Source organism: Brachyhypopomus gauderio, chromosome 6, assembly GCF_052324685.1.
Source record: "Brachyhypopomus gauderio isolate BG-103 chromosome 6, BGAUD_0.2, whole genome shotgun sequence".
NCBI lineage: Eukaryota > Metazoa > Chordata > Actinopteri > Gymnotiformes > Hypopomidae > Brachyhypopomus > Brachyhypopomus gauderio.
This window is the reverse complement of record NC_135216.1, coordinates 12431337-12452120: the sequence shown is the minus strand read 5'-3', so window position 1 is coordinate 12452120 and position 20784 is coordinate 12431337. Positions and strand designations below refer to the sequence as shown.

Below are 20784 nucleotides of genomic sequence, written 5' to 3'. Positions count from 1 at the left end.
ACGTGCTCGGCCCGGGGACTGAGGCTCAATCAGATGTGGATGACCAGGCCGGCTTGGCTGCTGCGGATAATGCAATACCGGTAAGGGGTGCGGAAAAACTACATCAGGCTGCCCCACCTGCTACCCACCACTGCCACTGTGACACAGACCAGACACCACACAGGGTTCAGCAGTGCGGCCAGATCGTCAACACGCAGACATATGCGTGATTTTAAGACACATTAAAGCAAAACGGCATCTTTCGGACTTTCTCTCTGTCTCTCTCACACACACACACACACACACACACACACACACACACACACACACACACACACACACACACACACACACACACACACACACACACACACACACACACACACACACACCTGCCCCTTGCTCAACATTGCTGGGCACATGAAATACACAAACTACACAGAAACATATGATGTGTTATTTTTCCTCCCCAGGCCTGCTAACATGTACATGGATTTTAACCTATTTATTGCCTGCAAAGTCTATGATGAGTGTACTCGATTTCATATGTGACCTGCAACAAGCTGCACAAACAACAGATAAACAAACACATTTGGACTTAGGCTAAAAAAAGGTGTAGTGAGGGTGCAAACTGAAGTCCAAACAACTCTGCAAGAGTTTGTATAAAGCAGCTTTAGACAATACTGATGCAGCACCGATGTGAAACATAGGTACATGCACTATTCCCTATTGTGCTCAGGTTTATTCACTCAATAATTCAATATCACACAAAAACACACAGGAAGCGGGGGGAGGCTCTACCCCTCAGAGTAGTAGTCTCAGAGACATGAAAGAAAACAAGAAATGTTAACAGTAATGACCTACTAGAACATTTATCTGAAATACCACTACAGTGCTAGCCCTATGCTCTGAGGGAAGAGCAGATAAAAGAAAATAAAGCAGCTGTTTGTGTTCAGTCTTTGTATCTGATAAGTTAATAAGATGAGACACATTTCCAAACTGAAACCGTGTTCCAGTGTTGGTAATACACTCTAACATGGCACATTTTACGGATTATACCAATGGGAGAAATATTACCTCACTGCTGAAGCACTTTGGTACTGATAGTTGTTCGTCTGGGTGCCTCGATCCAAATGCCACCTCACAGTCGTCACATGGTCCTGCGACCACCTGAGTTTCTGGTTCACACTGGTTTTCTCTAAAAAGTCCATGTAGGATACCCGGCTCCAGCTGATCCCAGTACGGGTCTTGGTATGGGTGCACTGAGCCCGGCCTTGAGCCATCCGACTCCCAATCACTGTCCCCAATCATAGACCCCAGAACAAAGTCCACTCCTGATTGGCTCGTCTCTGACTCAGAGTCCAAATCTCGGCAGTCTTCACAAGCAGAACCTCCATCGGACACCAAAGGCCGTTCAGGAGCGGCCAGGTACACAAAGCTATCGCAGGAGAGAAAGGCGCCCTCTTCTGGCTCAGGACAGGGTTTGGGTAGGGGGCTCGGAGGACTGGACTCCACTTGAGGGGACGGGGGGCAGTCCTGAGGGTACTGCGGTGGCAACGACACTGCCAGATAAATAAAGCTGTCAGTGGCAACAAATGCGTCTGCATTCCTGTCGTCCTCGTCTTCCCTCTTTGACTCCTGTGTTGTGGTTGGCGTGGACAACGGGGAGGGGGGAGGAGACTCCTTGCCGGTTGATGGTGCGCTCATGGGAAGGGTTGAGCTGTCTGACTTTGGTGTACTTGTGATTCTCTGAAGTGAATTTGTTAGATCCCACTCAAGCACGGGCATGTCCTCCATAGCAACAACCTCCTCAGCTAATGCTGCGTGCGCCTTGTGTGTCAAAAGTGACGACATCCCTTCGTGGTCGGAGGTCATCGCTATAGAAACTTCAGCAGGCTCTTTTCCCACTAGAGAGTCAGCCTGAGAGTTATTGTCCTCCGCCTCCCTTCCTACATCACTGGCCAAAGCAGAAGTCCCCGCAGATGATTGTGTAACATCCTCAACATTTAAATGTGATGTACACATATCTATCTCACAGTTGTTCTTCTCTACATGTAGAACATCTAGACTTGGAGACGAGTACTCCTGACATGGTGTGGTACAGTAAACAGGCACCATGTCTTTATCAAAGGCCTCTTCATCCTCTCCCTGCTCTTGTTCTAATGATGCTCCACTGCTCAGGACAGAATCAGTCTCTGGTCTTTCAAAGTCAGCTTGTGTTGTATCTGATACAACACTTCTGTCAATCTGAGACACCTGAATACCACTGGAGTCCGATTCCAACAAAGGGCCATCAAAAGTGTCCATGTCAGTCCCAGGTATTGTAAGCTCACGTTGAGAGATGATATCATTATCGTCATGATGGAGACATCCTAACAAGTATTCTAGGCCTTGGGCGCTGCCTTCACTGGCAGCACAGCTTTGAGTGTTATCAGTGTCTTCACTAGACGGATTCAGTTCTGTCTGTATCTCACATGGCTCAGTCTGATATGAATCCGCATGGTTATCTGCGTTGTTTACGTGATTAATGTCCTTCGAGGGGTCGGCTTCGTTCCACTTCTCCTCAAGCTGATCCTGCCTCCTACCTTCTTCCTCCACCCTAGGCAGGGTGCGACACGCATCCAGAGGTTCTTCTGGGAGAGACACTAAATCCGATGAGTTCTCTCTTTCCTCCTCCATGCATTGTCTCTCCAGCTCCAGAAAGAGGTCATCTGATCCTGCCTCTGAGCTGGGGCAAGGTGAAACACTGGCTGCTTCTGAACCCCCAAAACCGACTGGAGGGGTCAGAAGGGGCATTGGCCTATGACCTGAGGAACTTAGCTGTTTTGTTTCCCAGTCCTGGAGCTGAGATTCGTCCCCTTCCGTCTCCCAGGAAACGGTACTCGTTTCATCACTCTCCAGCTTCAACACTGCCTGCCAGTTTCTCTCCTCCATCTCTAGTCTCTCTTTTTCATTTTTCATTTCTGTCTCTTCGTCCTGTTCTTTCTCTCCCGCCAGTTCTTCCAATATCCTGCGCTCATCTTCCTCGAAGCGAAGCTCGGAAGCGGTGCGCTCTCGCAGTTCACTGGCAGGGGGCCACCCCAGCAGGCCCTCCTCACCGCCCTCTTGACTGAGGAACGGAGAGAGGGGCAGACCCCCATAACCCAGTCCCTCTCCCTCCTGCAGAAAAGGTGAGGGCGGATCCAACAGGTAGAGCGACTCCTCGTCCGGGTCACTGTCCTCTCCCAGCAGAGGAGGCAGTGGTGGTAGAATGGGCAAGTTGTGAAGCACTCCCCTGTGCCCTAGCGACCTTTTTCCACCCCCCATACTACGAGGCCAGGTTCGCGCCTTAGTGGGAGGGCAAAAAACAGGTTTGGGAGGTATCAGTGGAGTAGTGTCCTGATCCTGCTCCAGGAGAGGCGAGTCCCGCTCTGAGTCGGACGTTCTGTTTGCAGCTGCGTCCCAGTGCGACGGCTGCTCCTCCGAGACACTTCGGAGACAAAGCGCGGGAGTTGGCGTCTGTTTGCCCTTTTCTGTCCTTTTTTCCTCAGATGGTCTGAGGACGACGGGGCTCGATTGTGGTGAGCTAGCGATACCCAGTCTGGTCTGGACTGGTGGAGCGGTTTGTTCTTTAGAAGGAGAAGGCAGAGGGGTCTTGATTTGCTTTAGGTGATGTGGGTGTAGCCGTGGGGACTCTTTCTGCCGGGCCGGCTGAGGAGGATGGAGAGGCACTGGACTCACGGATGGAGCGAGTGCTGGAGAGCTGGAAGCAGGAGTGGTGTGAGGAGAGGCCGAGGAGGCGTGAGAGGGACTGTATGGAGCAAGAGGAGGGGTGGATGAAGATGAGGGGGTTACGGCTATTACCGAGGGCAGGGGATGAAGAGGCGACACTGGGATTCCAGCCCCAGACAAACGCTTCTCTCCACTGTCTACAGGCGAGAGTTCCAGTCGCTCTGCAAACTCGGGGTACGTTGGAGGCATAAACGCCTTCCACGAGCGGCGGTTTGGATTGTCTTTTTTGTCGCTGCCATGATGGCGTCTCTTTGTCACCACGGCTGCCCCGACAGCGGCAGAGTTCGATGCTGGAATAACGACACTGGACACGCCTCCCACCGGCGGCATGCTCTGAGGATCGCCGGTCAACTTCAGAGCGTCGAAAATGACCCTTTCATCTAATTTTTTCACTCCTGTGTCAGCTGGTCCCCCTCGGGCCATAAACACTGCTCCTAGGTCAGCTCCTAACGTCCCGTTGCTGGAAAGCGTGCTTCCTTCACCTCCTCCCGAGCCCAGAGTGCTCCGAGACGGCTGGCTGACCTTAGAGCCCTGATCAATCTGCTCATTTATACGCATGGTGTCATAGATGGAGCGTTGGGGCACGTAGCAGTCCTCGATGTAAGCCTCTTCGTCGTCGCCCTTCCCAAGACACCTGGGGTTCTGCCGTAAGCAGTCGGGCCTGCTCAGGGGCTTCCCCATCCTGATCTACCGTGTGCCCACGAGGCGCCGGGATGGGAGAGGCGCTATTCCACGATCAAAACCTCCACAGAGTGACCCTGCGTGACTGGAATTACTACCAGCTGAAGTTCTTAAGTCTTAGTGGCCCAATTATTTATAACAAACATCGATCCTCAAAGTAAAGTCAAAGTAAATGAGTTATGATGCAGGGCAAATAACTGCAGGCGTAGAAATGAGAGAGTTATTTGCTCTAACAAACAATGGTGTTAATGATCTCACCATGCTAGAGCCCCTGAGAGAAAAGATCTCAGTCCAACACATACACATCTCCAGGAACATAATAAGTGTCTTTCATTTGAAAGTCATGAAGAAAGCAGGGGATAAAGGTATTGTCTGTTTCAGAGGTCCAGAGCAGAGTGGTCCCATATAGGTAACATTCCTTTTTTGTTTTCTTTCTGATTTGAACCCAGTAATCCCCCCACCTTCAAACCAGGGACGATCTCCACAGTGTTTTCCTTGACTTCCATGCAGCGACTTCCTTCCGATTCTCCCAGTCTCTGCCACAACAGGAAGATCAGACAGAGAGCTCAGCCACTTGAGTAGGCTCAGAGAGAGGCAGGCTCAGAGAGACGCAGGCTCAGAGAGACGCAGGCTCAGATAGCCTCCTTTTAAGGTGAGAACTCCCCACTCTGGGGCATAAAAAAGACATTGAAAGGGAAACATACAAAAAGTGTGATTTTAGTCTTTCATCTTACCGTTCTTTCATGCCCATATTTATACTCCCTGAAGTGTATTCAAGGAATAAATCAGTTTGATAATGGGAGCATTTTGTGAAAACAAAGATGACTAGCATGAAAGGACGTTTGTGTGAGAGACTCACTCTTTACGCACTTCCATCACAGTTCTTTGCTGATATCCTTTCCCTTTTAATCCTGTTATGAAGCAAGACGAGAGCACGCCTACGACAACAGTTCAAATCTGTGTCCGAAAAACCTCATCCACCTCGTGTTTTTCCCCCTTTCTGGAGCGGTGGGCTCGCAGTAGTCTGAATGACACCTCCTCCATGATGCATCCCTTTCACAGTTTAAAAAACAACAACAAAAACGGGTCACCATTGCTTTCCTTATATTCCCTTTCATATTCCTTTCATCCAGGGCTCGAGGGAAAAGCTGTAAATCCGAACAAGAGCCATGTGCAGAAGGGCCAAAGTGGAAGCGGGGAAGCCGAGAGGGCTTCAGCCCGATCCAGCCGGCAGAGAGTGGAGAGTCATGGGACTGTATCCAGAGGGCAGAGACGCAGACAGAACCCTGTTCCCACTCCTGCTTGCACTCGGGGCATTCCGCTTCCCAGACAATCCCCAGACACACTCCCTCTCTTCCTAGCTGCTTCTTTCTCTGCTCCCTACACACACACACACACTCTCTCTCTCTCTCTCTCTCCCTCACACACACACACACACTCACATACGCGCGTGCGAGAGCACGACAAGCTCCACGCAAGCACCCAGCCTTTCCTTTCTCTCTCCTTCCTTATAGTGCAGGTTCTCGCTCACTCGCGCTCTCTTTCTCTCTGTCTGTTCTCAGGACACTGCACTGCTGAAATGGTTTGCAGCTGCTAAAAAAATCTCCCACTTTTCCTCGCTCCCACACTCTCTCTCTCTCTCTCTCTCTCTCTCTCTCTCTCTCTCTCTCTCCCCCTCTCTCTCTCACTTACATACTCACACCTCCCTCTTTTTTTTCCCTCAGCCTGTTTTTGTTTGAATCCAGCTCCGTTTGTTCTGTTTCCTGCTTGGGTATTAAAACACAGGAAGTGCTCCAATCATGCCGGTTTCCTCTTCCAAAAAAACACATGAGACTGAGCTGAGAAAGGGAGAGCGAGATAAAGCCACTGGGAGGAGGGACCTCCTCGCCAGAGGGAGGGACTAAACCAGGGATTTGACGTGTTTCTGCAAAATCACTGGCTAACAGGAACAGATTAGCTCACACTAAGCACTAGATAACAGCCTTCACAAAATCCACATAAATATTGTACAAAGAAACATGGCTTTAATGTGCAATTTTGCAAAGATTCTGTACTGCAGCAGAGACTGCTCTGGACAGAACCAGATGCTCCGACTTTGGGAATGTTCATCACTCACACAGGCCTGATGATGCCAAAAAAAAAAAAACACTAAATACAAAAGAAAGGGCAAAACACACCAGCCCACAGGCACAAGAAAATAAACTAACTCCAGGGAAACAAAGAACAAGAGGAAAACAAAAATATATAAATAAAGAGAGTGGACGAACACCAGACGAAAATCGGGGGTGGAGAGAGAGCGCTAGCATGCAGGACATTGAGCAGCTTATCAATAAGTCCAGCCCTCCTCTCCTCAAATTCACCTGCTGCAGGTGGAGGCAGAGGAAACACCCCCCCCCCCCCCCCCCCAATCATTCTCTATCCACTATGGCCACAGTGGGACTGCATTAAACACTACAGGACACACAAAAGTCTGCCATGATCTCCCCCACACGTCCTCATCTGAAACCTTACCCAAGCATGAAGGGTGTGGGTTGGGGGGTGGAGGCACTAGGTGTTGGGGGGGTTGGGGGTGGTTGGAGGCACTGACAAGGGGCTTCAGAGTGGCTTACAATAGAAATGAATAGACACAGAAGCCAGTGATGTAGACGGCGCTGGGGCGAGCGAAACGTCTCCGGACCGACGGCCTTTCTTCTCCTGTTTGTTTTGTCTGCTACGGCGGAGCATTCCTGCTTCATTTCACTGTTCACTCGCTTCTCGGTCCCCACATTCCCGTATTGGGCTGGTGCTGGAGTTCATGTGAGGAGCTCTGGCAGAGTGACTGCAAAACTAACGCAGGCCTGACTAGCCTCCCACTCACTCTCTGTTGCTCTTGGTCTCACACACACACACACACACACACACACACACACACACACACACACAGTTGCTCAGTGAACCACCACGCTGCCCGTGGCCTGCATGTCAAACAAGTTAAATACTCTTTCTTTTAACTCTCTTTCCGTTCACTTTCTTCCCCTCGCCCCATCTCTCTGTCAGTTGGACTGCAGCTGTCATGTCCGCGTCCAAGACAAACCTCCCCACAGAAACAAAAGTGGCCTGTGTGCGTTTTGCCCTCGTGCTCGGCCCTTTCTCCCCTCTCTCAGCCTCCAGTCACACTGACCAGACTTTCCAAAGCCACCCTGCCCTTCAACCCAGCTACACGCTACATATCACATCCATGCAAAGAGAAGAAATCAGACCTAGTGATTTACACCTGATCTGATCACAATGTTTTGGGACAGACTTTGATCACAGAACGTGCCACGCCCTGGACCGTGAAGCCCTTTGAAGGGAGAATATTTACAATCCATGGCCGGTGTGATACGGTATAAACCGGCACGTTTGATCGGTATATGTTTAACTGGTCCTTTTAACTTTCTTTGTTTAGTTAACTGAGCTTCAGTTGCTGACCCTGTGGTGACAGAACCCCCCACCACCACCAACCCCTCCCAGTCTGTCAGACCCTGCTCATTTGGCCAGTCACAGCCAGTGAGAGTCTCAATCCTGACTCAGAGACAGGAAGAGGGAGGGATCAAGCCCCAAAATCCCCTAAACACACCAAGACTGGCAGCGTTTTCCTGCTTTTCTGTGCATTGCTTCATTGGAGCTGCTCCATAAAGATGATCAGTCATTAAGCTGGAGAAAACAGGAGGGGGTAGAGACTTATTGACTTTGCGGTGCCATGCGGTGTGTGTGTGTGTGTGTGTGTGTGTGTGTGTGTGTGTGTGTGTGTGTGTGAGGCCAGCACCTGTTGCTTCCCACCATCTCTGCCTTTCCCAGACCTTCTCCCAGTACCCCAGCACTCTCCTTTCATACCCCCGCTAACAATGAAAAATCACTCAAACTTCCACGGCCCATCTTGTACTTTCCTTCACCCCCTCAATCCCCACCCCCCCCATAACTCCGCCCTTTTCTCCTGGCGGTTACTAAGCAGCCGGGTGCTGGCACCTCCCTCTCCTGCTCCATCTCAGCAGTAGTTTTATAATTAACCAGACGGCTCTACCTGAGCTCTTCAATGGGAGCATTGTTCTTAGTCACACCAGACACAGACACACGGACACCATCCAGGAGTAGCAATGCACCGACCTGCGACTACAACAGGGCGCTCATCCCACTACACTCCAACTACAAACAACTTCCTGTGCTGGTTTCACCAGTAACTGTCCTGTATCGTCAACCACAACAATGCACAGACATGCTTGTGTGTAGGACTTCATTTCTGACGTGATCAATATTCAATATCACAGACTTCTGATCTGGAGTTCACACAGAAGAGAAGCGAGACGTGTCTAATGGTGAAAATTGCAGCCATTACGTTGTTGACGTTCCTGCCTATGACTTCCCCACACTGAGAAGGCCCCACTGTTTGTGTTAAGTCCCTTACTTGTTCAGTCTGTGAGAAAATAGAGCAGTGAAGAAGGAAAAGGAGACTGTGCTATGAAACGCCACAGTAATTCACAACAGCTGAAACAATACCAGGCCATGGGAGAAGTGAAGGAGAATACAGCCTGGCACAGCCCAGCACATTCTCAGAACACCGCTCGAGTACGGCAGAGTTCGTTTCGAGAAATTAAGTCATCAGCTTACTCTAATTATGCTCTTCTAATCTAATCAGCCCCACAGCAGAAAAAAAACGGGAAATCGTGAAAACTGGCAGAAAAACAAAATATGTTCAACTTTAGGTGATTTCACTGTTCAGTGGTTAACGTTAACATGAAATCTATGGAAAAGAATGAAGAATGACTACATCAGTATTGGCAACATAAATCATCTAGATCCAGTAAACCCAGAAATCAGGTTTCATAACCATATAATTGTAATGAGCCAGAGTTGCAATAAACATGTCCTGCTAACACCAGGGATTCCAGCCAACCTTTCAGAAGTGGGACATTCCTGCAGACAATTACTGTTTATATTGTTGCGGTCTTATGGAGCCCCGAATGCTAATGTGCAGGAATCCTTATTAAAGACCATCCCAGTGGCAGCGTTTTAGCCGGAGCTACGTGGCCCGGTGAGCCCAGGGGAAGCTCCAGCTGAGGGAGAAGCCCTGAGGGGACAGGCCGGGGGAAGGGCCGGGCCTCGATGCAGCCACGGGCCCTGCTGAGAAGCCCATGGAGGGGGGGGGGGGTGTGGGGGGTGTAAGAGCACCAAGGGTGAGGGGCAAGGGGGCAAAGGGAGGGGGAGGACAGCATGGAGAGCCAGGCTCAATTTAGAAGCTATTCCCTCATCTCGGCCAGCCCCGCCTAGGAATGACCAGTTGGAGAGCCCCCTCCCGGCTTTACTGCGATGCCCAGGACACCCGCGACGCCCGGGACGCCCGGGAAGTCCGGCCTGCCCCGTCGACCATGGGCTCAGCTGCCCCGGGACACGAGGATGCAGGGATGCACGGGTGAGGGACGGCACAGGGAGGAATTTCAGGGAGACTGCCACGCCCCACGTGTGTGAGAGTGTGTGTGAGGAGTCTAAGGCGGGGAGACAGCTGAAATTCCAAACGCTCCAAACAGCCTGGAATTAGAAATACCCTCCCACATAGACATGTAGGCACACACACTCCCACACGCCCACACACCCCAACAATGTCTACATTAGGCCATACAGCATAAATGTGCTTCAGAAAAAGATGCACTCATATACACATGGAATCTAAAGCACCCGGCCTGGAACAAACATATGTTTGGTCAGGGGGCTTAAAACACCTATAGACTAGAAGTTGCTGGTGAGATAGTGTGAATGCCACTGTGCTCTTTTTGAATCCTTCCCACAATGCCTCAGTGTTGAGGGTCTTCAGAAGTTAAACAATATAACTGACTTGTCTGACACCTTTTCTTCCAATCCAAGACTGCTGGACCACCAGCCAACCCCAAATACAGAGCTCACCCATGCAAACATATCTGTCTTTGTCTCTTGCATGCACACACACAGACACACACACACACACACACACACACACACACACACACACACACACACACACACACACACACACATACACACACACACACACACACACACACACACACACACACACACACACACACACACACACGCCTTGCTCATTTGAGTTCATCCTGCCTCCCCCTCTCTAAACTCAGCAATGACATCATTACTTTGGATTGGGTGTCTACGAAATGGAGTCTGGCTTGCAGGAGGGGAGGGGGGTGAGCACTCTTTCTTCATGGCAGACAGGCACCGTGGCTCTCCAAATTACCTTCACACGTTTCATCAGTAAGTGGGACGGGGAGCAGGCGATGGGGGAGGGAGGGTTATTCGGAGAGAGGGAAAGAGAGAGAGAGGGAGGGAGAGAGGGAGGGAGGTCTGGAGAGGACCAGCATGGCTAAGCAATAAAAAAAAAACAGCACAGACAACCAAGACGAGGGCGATTTAGCCAACGATCCCTTTATCCTGTTCTCTCTGGGATGTGAAGTTCTGTTCCAGTGTGTCCCACAGACCCCTTCACACCCGAGCCATCTCTGCCCGCTCTACGTCCCTGACCGCTCTTCAGGTCCAGCAGCGCTCCTGCTCCTGTACGGGTCCAGTGGTCAGACGTGCCCTGCTTACAGCGCACACAGGACCCACTTTAACTCGGCCATTTGCCTCACGCTACCGAGAGCCTCTTCCTTCTTTAATTCCCCTCTCAATCTGCATCTCTTTTTTTTTCCCACCGTCTGTCTGGGTGTCTTGTGCCCAGCCCTGCGGCCTGCTGGGGGGAGGGGTGGGGGTTACTGGAGTGGCGGTGTGGTCCACTCTGACCGTGTTGTTAAACTGGGGCGCCACATGTGAGGGGAATCTGCTCCAAGAGTCAGGAGGATTTTCAAACAAAGAGATGAAGGCAGAGTGCCAGCATGCCAAAAAACACAGGAGAAGCAGCCGCTAAAGCCCAACAGCTGGAAGAAGAGGGGAGAGAGAGAGAGAGAGAGAGAGAGAGAGAGAGAGAGAGAGAGAGAGAGAGAGAGAGAGAGAGAGAGAGAGAGAGAGAGAGAGAGAGAGAGAGAGAGAGAGAGGGGAACTAAGGGCTTCACAGCTGAAGCAGAGTTCACAGGATAATGCTTACTGCAACAAACAACAAGCCTTGTGCTGTTCTCCTCATTGGTGGGTGGAACATCAGATAAGCATGAAAAGCTGCCAGTGTGTTTTATGGCGGGCCAATCAGGCGAGTGGGCGCTAGGCGGAGGCGGAGACGGTGGCAGGCGAGACTGCTCCGTGATTAGTTCCGCTCTCAGATATAGCTCGGTGTCCATCACCGCGGTGACGGGGTCTAACGAGCAGCGGGGAACAGGAGCTCCAGAACCTCACGGCGTGTAGCGTCTCGGCTCGGCTCGCTCTCCCCGCGACGGTGACACAGCGCGGACGCCTACGAGGCAAACAAATCCCAGAACCCCAGAACCTCTCCCGGGCCCTAGGCTGCACCACGCATCCCCACGCACTCCCTCGCCATGGCTCTCGCTCCCCGCTCCGAGGGGGCGGGAGCACGAGACGGGGGCAGACGCGTCGTCAAGACAGACGAGCTAAAAATACGGCCGCGAGCCACACGGAGTGCGTGGAGGTCACCGTCAATCAGCCGCGGGGGGGAACGGGACAGACGCAGGCAGCCAGCTCGACAGGGAAGCGGGAATTGAGTGCGTCACGCTGGCTGCCTCCTCCTCCTCTTCCTCCTCTAAGGGAGCGTGCTGGGATAGGGACTCGAGGTGATTCAGCGAGGAGGAGAGACGTGAGTCACTTCACACAGGCACGCAGCCACGGCCGCTAACACCAACACTCAACGGCTCTCCAAGACTCGCTTGGCCTTGTTCAAACTTTCTCTCAATCTCTGTCTCTTTCCGTTTTTCCCCACACACGCGCGCACACACACATGTACAACAACCTTTCAATGATCATTTGCCAGGAGAGATCAGCCATCTTAACTTGTATCAAATTACAAGTCTTGTGTAAATTATTCAAATTGAACTCTGAGATGAAATCCCTTCAATTTACCTAAAGTAGGTGAGGGAAAAAAACCAGGCAAATTTCACAAAAAGAGGCCATGCTCAAAAGAGCCGTCTGCAGTCCATGAGCCATTAACAACCGAGTGTTTGGCGCTCAAAGGCACTCGAAACGCGACAACATGTTCCAAGCCACAAATTCAACATCTTCCATCGTACACAAAAAGAGACAAGGAAACTAATAAGGAAAAGTCTCGTCTGCTCTTACCTTAAACTCCTGGAGCTGTTGCTTGATGACCTCCACTTCGGTGCCGACGACACCCTGCGCATTCAGCCCCTCCTCCGCCTTTCCCAGCAGCCCTTGCAGCTCCGCCAGGCGGGAGTAGAACTCCTTCACCCTCTCCTCCGCCGCCTCCACCAGAGCCAGCCGGGCCTGGCCCCGCTCGGCCAGCTTGGCCGCCTGTCTGTTCAGCGCCTCCGTCTCGCGTCGTAGGGCGAGCAGGTCCGGTGAACTTCCTTCCCTCCGCAGCATGGCGGTGCAGTCGCCCACGTGACCCTCCAGCTCCGCCCGGAGCCCGGCCAGCCGACCCAGGAAGGCCCGCACGGCCTCGGCCTGGGAGGCTAGCGAGTCCGCGTCCCTGCCCACCGGGCTCAGGCTGTCCAGTTCGTCGTCCAGGTCAGCAAGGCGGGAGAAGACGTCACGCACTCGCGACTGGACCTCCCCGACACCCTGCAGCCGGGTCTCCAGCGAAGCACTGCACTGCTCGATCTGCAGGACAGAGGAGACACGGTTCACACACACACAGACCACGTGTAGAAAAAGCAACGTTTGGGGTTTTCTGGTTTGCAAACATGTCCTTCGCATGTCTGTGCACTGCAGTCATCGTCAGACACATGGAGTGATTTCTACAGATATGTGGACACATTTGTACCAAATATGGACTGACAGCATAGTCTCAAGCTGCTTTGTTTCAGCTCGGAGACGTCCACACGCTGAGACCCAAACAGTGTCTAACGTTATATACAGCAGCCTGTCCACTAGCTGCTTCTATACGTTCTAGACGTCTCTGATCATGTACAGCCTTCCTGGGCTCACCATCCTCACCTTCTCAGTCACGTCCTCAAACTCGCGCTCGGTGTCCTGGGCTTGCTTCACCAGCGTGCGTCCCCCCTCCGTGTCGTCGCCCGGTCCCTGCGGGGCGTCCTGCACCAGTCCCTGTGCGAGGTCCCGCAGATACACCACCTGTGGCTGCAGAGACTTCAGCGCCTCCTGCTGGCCGCGGAGCCTCTCCAGGCTCTTGTTGCTGCAGGCCTGAGGGCCCAGCGCCTCCTGGACCTCCAGCTGATGCCTGGCCGCCTCCAGCCTCCTCTCCACCGCCTGCCTGCCATCTTCGAACTCCTTCAGCCTCCCGCCAAGCTCCTCCAGCTGGGCCGTGCGCCCCTGCAGCCTCTCCGAGAGCCCGTCCACCCTGCGGTTCAGCTGGGCCTTCTCGTCCCGAACCTCCTCCTCTCCGAGCCTGCTCTGCTCCAGCAGGAGGTCCGCCGCCGCGTTCAGAGTCTCCAGCAGGGGGCGGCGGCGGTCCAGGTCCAAGCCCAGCTGCCTGGCCTTCTGCAGGGCGGCGCCGAGAGCGTCCGGGTCCAGAGAAGCCTGGAGCTCCGCCTCCCTCTCCTCGCACTCAGTCACCCAGGGGGAGAGAAGGTCGCGGTGTTGCCGGTACTGCTCGGCGCGGGCGAGCGTCTCTTTGACGTCCGCCTGGGTCTCGGCGACGCGCCGGTTCAGGCCCTCCCAGTCCTGCCGTAGCGCGGCCAGTTTGGCCTGCAGGGCCGTGCGCTCGTCTCCGGCGGGGAGAGACGCCAGGAGCGACGACCCCTCCACCTGGATGAGGTCGTAAGACCCGCGCTGCTGTGCCACGGCGTGCAGGACCTCCTCCTGTCGGCCCAGCAGGGAGCGCAGAGCGTCGGGCCGGCAAGGGAGTGGACCGGCACTGCTGCCCACTCCCTCGTTGGCTTGGCTGTCCAACCAGCCTCGGAGTTCCTCAAACATCTGCTGGAACTGTTGTGTGCTGGAGAGAGCAGCCTGCAGCTGGGACAGGCCATCCGCTGTGGTAATGGGGGGGGGATAGTGAGTGATCCATAATGAAACTGTCAGTCATCTATAATGAAACACATTCGTTTATGATTCCTCCCCTGGCTAAATATCGAATCATTAGAACATGCTAAAAACACCACAAACCGAGGTCCTGACTCACCCGCTCTCTCCTCCAGGCTGTGTAGCGGGACCCGGACACTCTCCAGCCTCTTGCGCAACTCCTCCCTGAGGTATGGTTCTGCCACGATGCCGCTGAGCTCCACACACAGCTGCTCCGCTTGGTCCAGTTGGCCCCTCCGCTGCTCCAGCTCGGCACGGATCTCCCCGGTCTCCCGTAGCCGTCGGCGCAGGGCCTCGGGCTGGGCGCTGAGCGAGGCCTGGCCGTCCAGCTTCTCGCCCAGGTTGGCCACGCTGGCCGCCAGCTCCTTCAGCAGGGCCTGGAAGCTCTCGCTTGTGCCCTGCGCGCGGTCGATGTGCTCCGAGCGTCCGGAGAGGCGGGAGGTCAGATCGTCCCACTGGCGGGTGATGGCGGCCAGGTCTTGCTGCACCTCTGCCAGGTCCTGGCCCTCCCCAGAGCCCTGGTCCCCAGACGGGGAGAGGATGCCCTCCGCAGCCTGCGTCAGCTGGTCAAACTGCGGACGCCGTGTCTCAAACTCTCTCAGCATGAACTGGTGGGAGTGAGAGAATCACAGTCTGATCAAATTTGACGGAAGACTCACTGCTCACTTACGATTTCTGCTTGTTCTGAAGATCAACGTGTGTGTGTCCGTGTACCTACCTGCACCTGTTGTTTCTGTGTATTGAGCATGTTGGGGTCAATGCTCAGGGGGCCAAGAACACTCATCATCAGCTCTTTCTCTCGCAGCCAGGGACTTAGCTGATTGGCTGCCGCTGCAAAACTACCCAACCTATCAGCGCACACATCTAGTTCAGTCTGCCTCTGAGCTGCAGTTTGATTGGCCTTCTCCCAACGTGAATCTAGGAACAAGAGCAATGATGGAAGTGGTTGGTTAAATCACGATATAGTTTTCATAACGGCCAATAATCCCTGAATTCACATCAACACCTGCTGTGTATGTGGACACCCATGGCAACTCTGAGGTACTTTTCAAATGTCGACGTGAATAATCATTTTGAGAAGGACACACAACTGGGACTGTAAGGCATTAAGATTCAATTGAAGCAAAAACAATCACTTCTAATTTAAGATGCTTCTCTGTTGGAGCTGCATAGAGACACATGCACACAATCCCTGAAGGAACACGTTGCTGTGTTTAAGACATGGGCATGAGTCAGAACCAGTCTAGCATCCACACGCTGTCTGAATAAAGCAGCGGCTCTGTGGACCCAGTCACGACAGCAGTATGAAACGGTAAGTGGGGAGTGAAAGCTCTCGCCGATGCTGGCAGCTTTCTCCTGCTGGCCCGCTAGCTCCGCCCACCTCCGCACCATACCACGCTTTTGTTCGATTTCCCGGAGGTGTTCTTTAACCTTTTACAACCCAAGCCTCCACAAAGTATTTAGTTATTCAATGCCTCACAAACCCACCAAGCAAAGCAAACACCAAGCAAAGTTATCTGTATCTTCAAATATATGACGTACAGTGTGGCTGAAATAAGTGAGTCTTGTCTGAGATGAGATTCCATATTTGCTCCCTACTGATGTGTCTGCTTGCGATCTTTCTCCCACCTATGTCACTGAGCTGTTGTTTCCATGTTTCTGCCTCAGGGGAATCTGGGTTTTCTATTATCAGCTGCGTCAGAGTCTTCTTCAGGTCCTCCACTTTCCCAGAATGCTCGGCAAGTTCAGACAGCAAAGCCTGGCCAGCAAAGATATCATGTGCTGAGATCACCACTTGGCATGACTAGAAAACTAATCAGACCAGTTAAATTACAGCTTTTATCCTTGCTTATTTACTGCTGAGTTTATTTCTGAAATTACTGCATAACATCATCCATCAAAAGATAATTCCTTTCATTAACCGCTGAACTACATGTAGACAACCCACAGGGCTCACCTTGTTCTCCCGGGCCTGAGCACGCACCACCTCGGGCCGTGAGGGCGAGGCCGCCTGCCCCTGGGCCAGACTCTGCTCACGAGGACCCAGCCACTGCAGCAGGGCGTCCGTGGCCTGCCGGGCGGTCTGACGGAGGTCCAGGGAGGCCTGCTGCCTGCTCTGCTTCTCCTGCAGGTCTCCACCCAGCTGCTCATACCTGCTGTTCACCTCCGCCACCGCCAACTGGATCTCCGTCAGGTCTGAGGGACGGGCGAGGGTGGAGAAGAGGCACGATGGTTATACGGGGACTCGTGAACGGACTACGTAAAGACCAAGGGCAGCACTGCACTGCAGAGAAGGCAGTTTGCTCATCTTAGAGCGCTCGTCTAAGTTCAAACAAGCTCATCTAATATGCATTACATGTATTAATTACCACAGTATTTTTTTTATGTGTTACAGATAACCGCCAGCATTAATTATCAACAGGATCTACCTGCCATCTGTGATCTCATTCACAAGTACTTCGAAATTCAATCACTTCTCAGTGTTCTAAGACTAGTCAAGAATTTCTTGATTGTGCGTAAATAGCTCAAAGATCACCATGTGAACACTTTGGCAGAACCTCACACCACTACTAAGTATTTAGTTAGAGAACTCAAAGTAATGTATTCTCCCACCAAGTGTTAATTAGTCTTAATACACTGCTTTCCTTTCTACCTTCATACTTAAGGGGTTCAGAGGTTCTACAGGTGCCTTTTAAATTGCAACAAATGAGGCAGATGCACATAAGATCAGACACGCTGCGTCACAAACACAGAACACACACAGACTGAGGAGGGCCAGACTGTGCCAGCCTGCAAATTCTGGCCGTCACGAATCACGTACGGGTCTCGGGGGAGGAGGACGGGTGCGAGACATGCGGCAGGCTGCTCAGGGCTGGAGGAAGCTCACCTTTACAGGTGTGAATGCCATTGACACTGCTGGAACTGCCGGCACCATTGATTTGGGCAACACCTGAGAAAGAGACACACGCTGTGAGCCCAGTGCTGCAGGACACACACACACACACACACACTTACATAGGGCTACGGCCAGTATACGGACATGAACTCACACAGACAGAACATGGAGCAGGACACACACACACACACACACACACACACACACACACACACACACACACACACACACACACACACACACACACACACACACACACACACACACACGCACACACACACACACGCACACACACACACACGCACACACACACACACGCACACACACACACACACACACACACAGGGCTACGGCCAGTATACGGACATGAACTCACACAGACAGAACATGGAGCAGGACACACACACACACACACACACACACACACACACACACACACACACGCACACACGCACACACGCACACACGCACACACACACACACACACACTTACATAGGGCTACGGCCAGTATACAGACATGAACTCACACAGACAGAACATGGAGCAGGACACACACACACACACACACACACACACACACTTCTGTTAATACCATGATGCTCTTGTATGGATTTTTGTGCGTTTGATTTGACAACGTTTAAGGTTTTACAGCTTTCGTAGTCTCCCCACCTTTGCTGTGAGGGGCTGTGATGCTGATGATCAGGTTCTCGAGCTCCGAGCTGTTCTTGTTGAGCTCCTGGACTCTGCTGCCCTGGGTCTGCCACTCACTCAGCATCTCCTGTGACAAGGCCAAGCTTTTAGCTTCCTAGACGCCATAGTGTGCAGATCCCCGCCCCCTCTCGTGTGCTGTAAGGCAGACCCACCTTGAGCTGTTGCACCCTCCTCTGAAGGCCCTCTGTGCTGAGGCTGCCCTCGTTAGCCAGCACCTGCTCCTGCGCTACCTGCAGCCACCTGAGGAGGGAGCCAGAGAGCGAGCGGAACTGCCCCAGCTGCTGCTCGCAGCTCTGGACGGCGTTCAACCTGCAGGGAAGACGTATTGAAAAATGAAACCGGACAGTTTAATGACCGTCTAGACGTTTGGAAGGCTCTGCTCGCTCTACCCATAGAAGCCCGTTTCATTTGCAATATGTCCGAAGCCGACGTCCAAACCACTGCTCTGAATCTTTCCTGGAGAACTCACGCAGTCGGCCGGGTACTTTAAGTCTCGCCCAGGTGCACGGGTGAGCACGTCAAGCAGTGGTGAAAGTACGGGCCAAAGTACGGGCCTCCACCAGCGCCAAACACCCCTCTAACCAGACACAGAGGCAGAAAGCCCACACTCCAGCAGTGGTCCAGGAAGAGTGTTGCCTTGCTCTTATGCCCACAGACCGCCTGCAGGAGCGTAATCACACTTGCGCACAAGTGGACACAATGCTACAGGGAGCTGACCAAAACACCCCGAGCTTCAGCAGCTCCCCTCGCACGAACAGCGCTGACCAGCTGGGACGGAACGACGCCACGCACTTGCAGTAAATCTAAACGCACCGGGTTTATTTCTCCCTGCATGGAGCCCAGCCTGACTCCATCACATTATTTTTACGAGGTTAATGTGATCGACACAGAGACGTGCAGAAGACCGCGGCTATCCAGGAGTCACGTTTTATGAGCAAACTGGCAGAATAGAACTGAAAACAGAAAAGGAAAATTTTTCCTAGCGTCCTATAATGGTGCATCTTAAGCTGCCATCTGCGAGAGCAGGCCGCACACGAGGACAGCACACTTTAAACGTGCCTCAAACTCACCTCTCATTGACTCTGGTTTCCAGTTGGGTAAATTCCTCACAGGCCTCTTTGGTGGAATCCAGAAGGCAGTGTGTATTGGCGAGTACCCCAGACTGGCTAAGGTCTGCGCCGAGCTCCACAAATGACTTCAGCTGACTTGCTTCTTGGGCAAGCTCAGATTTGACCTCCTAAAGCAAAAACAGCTAATCAGACTATAGACTCTTTGCGAGGTGCACAAGCGACAGGCAAAGACAGCGGCGTGCGTGGCTACTGGGTCGTCGGTGATCTTCCTCACCTGCACGGTGTGCCTATAGTCGTCCACGCCGTGTTCTGGCTGGCCACCCATGCTCAGCGCTCTCTGGCGACTCTGGGTGAAGTTTCGGAGATCCGTGCTCAGGCGCTCAAAGCTCTCCAGTTTTGGCAGAAGCGCCCGCAGTTCGGCCTCTTTCTCAGCCTGCCTGGTCTGGGCAGCTGCGTAGCGCCGGCCCAGGTCCTGCAGCGCCCCCTGCAGCCCAGAAGCTGTGGTGGCGTCAGCGGATTTCAGCAGCTTGGAGACGGAGTCGTGGGTGGCCTCCACGCTGCCCTGGTGGGACAACAGCTCCTGACGCAGCCTCTGTGTTGGGGGGGAGGAGGAGATCTCTAGTCTAGTCATCTGCAATTCTTTGAATGCTCTTATGTGTTTATACGAAGATGCTGGCCCGGCTGGATCAGTGATACCTGGTTCTGGGTGAGGGCCTCCTGCACTGCCCTGGCGGTGGGTTGGATTCGGTCGGGAGCCAACACCAGGCCATCCAGCCAGGCCAGCAGAGCTTTGAGCCCCTCCTGAACACTGACAGACTGGGCAACAGCAGTCTGGAGCTGCTCTGCTCTCTGAGACACGCACTCCGACAAGGATCCAAACCGGCTCTGGAGTGTGTCTGAAATGGACAGCACAGCGAGAGGACTTCAGAACATTAGATTATAGATATGCGCTCCTCAAAGGACACCATTAAACTAAAGATGGGTAGATAGAGGGAACTGGCCCAGCAGGATTCATCTGGATGAAATGCAGATGCTTTGATTTAACTACCTGTGGTGGTACAGATGTCTGCTGCGTTGAGAGTAGGAGACTCCTGGGAGCTGCAGAGAACTTTCCCTGCTCTCTTCACCTTCTCCAGCTGAACTGAGCGTTCGGCCAGCTCGTCCTGCAAATTCTGGGGGGTGGAGTGGGGTGAGTTTGGGGGGCGGAGTGGGGTGGGTTTGGGGGGCGGAGTGGGGTGGGTTTGGGGGGCGGGGTTACTCATGCATCCTCCTGTATTCGGAACCAAGCGTGATTCATTTCAGGGAGGAGCGTGGCCGCTCTCACCTGTACAGCAGTCAGCGCGTTCTGCAGCGTCTGCGTGTCCGTCTTCTCTCCGCTGGGCTTGACTACGCTCTGGTTCTGCTCCTGTGCACTCAGCCAGGAGTCCAAAGCGCCAGCCTCATCCTGGTACTGCTGGTATCGATCCAGAAGACCAGACAGGCGGGCACCAAGATCCACAGACTGCAACAAAGCAGAAAGAGAGCGCAATAAACACTGACGCCTGAAATTGTTGGATTGAGAGTATAAT

The 20784-nt window shown here is 53.0% G+C and overlaps 1 protein-coding gene across 2 annotated transcripts in view; it reads right to left on the bottom strand.

Annotated features, from left to right (window-relative positions):
* LOC143516850 (microtubule-actin cross-linking factor 1, isoforms 1/2/3/4/5-like) overlaps positions 1-20784 on the bottom strand; it is a 71514-nt gene that overhangs the window by 21026 nt on the left and 29704 nt on the right. For both annotated transcript variants that reach the window (XM_077008719.1, XM_077008720.1), the window contains exons 42-55: positions 20541-20717; positions 20265-20388; positions 19913-20112; positions 19491-19808; positions 19217-19383; positions 18299-18455; positions 18105-18213; positions 17426-17488; positions 16496-16734; positions 16168-16297; positions 15257-15456; positions 14639-15146; positions 13495-14489; positions 12658-13158 (exon numbers count right to left, since the gene is read on the bottom strand). In XM_077008719.1, the coding sequence (XP_076864834.1) occupies positions 12658-13158; positions 13495-14489; positions 14639-15146; positions 15257-15456; positions 16168-16297; positions 16496-16734; positions 17426-17488; positions 18105-18213; positions 18299-18455; positions 19217-19383; positions 19491-19808; positions 19913-20112; positions 20265-20388; positions 20541-20717 (3888 nt within the window). The remainder of the gene's footprint in view (positions 1-12657; positions 13159-13494; positions 14490-14638; positions 15147-15256; positions 15457-16167; positions 16298-16495; positions 16735-17425; positions 17489-18104; positions 18214-18298; positions 18456-19216; positions 19384-19490; positions 19809-19912; positions 20113-20264; positions 20389-20540; positions 20718-20784) is intronic.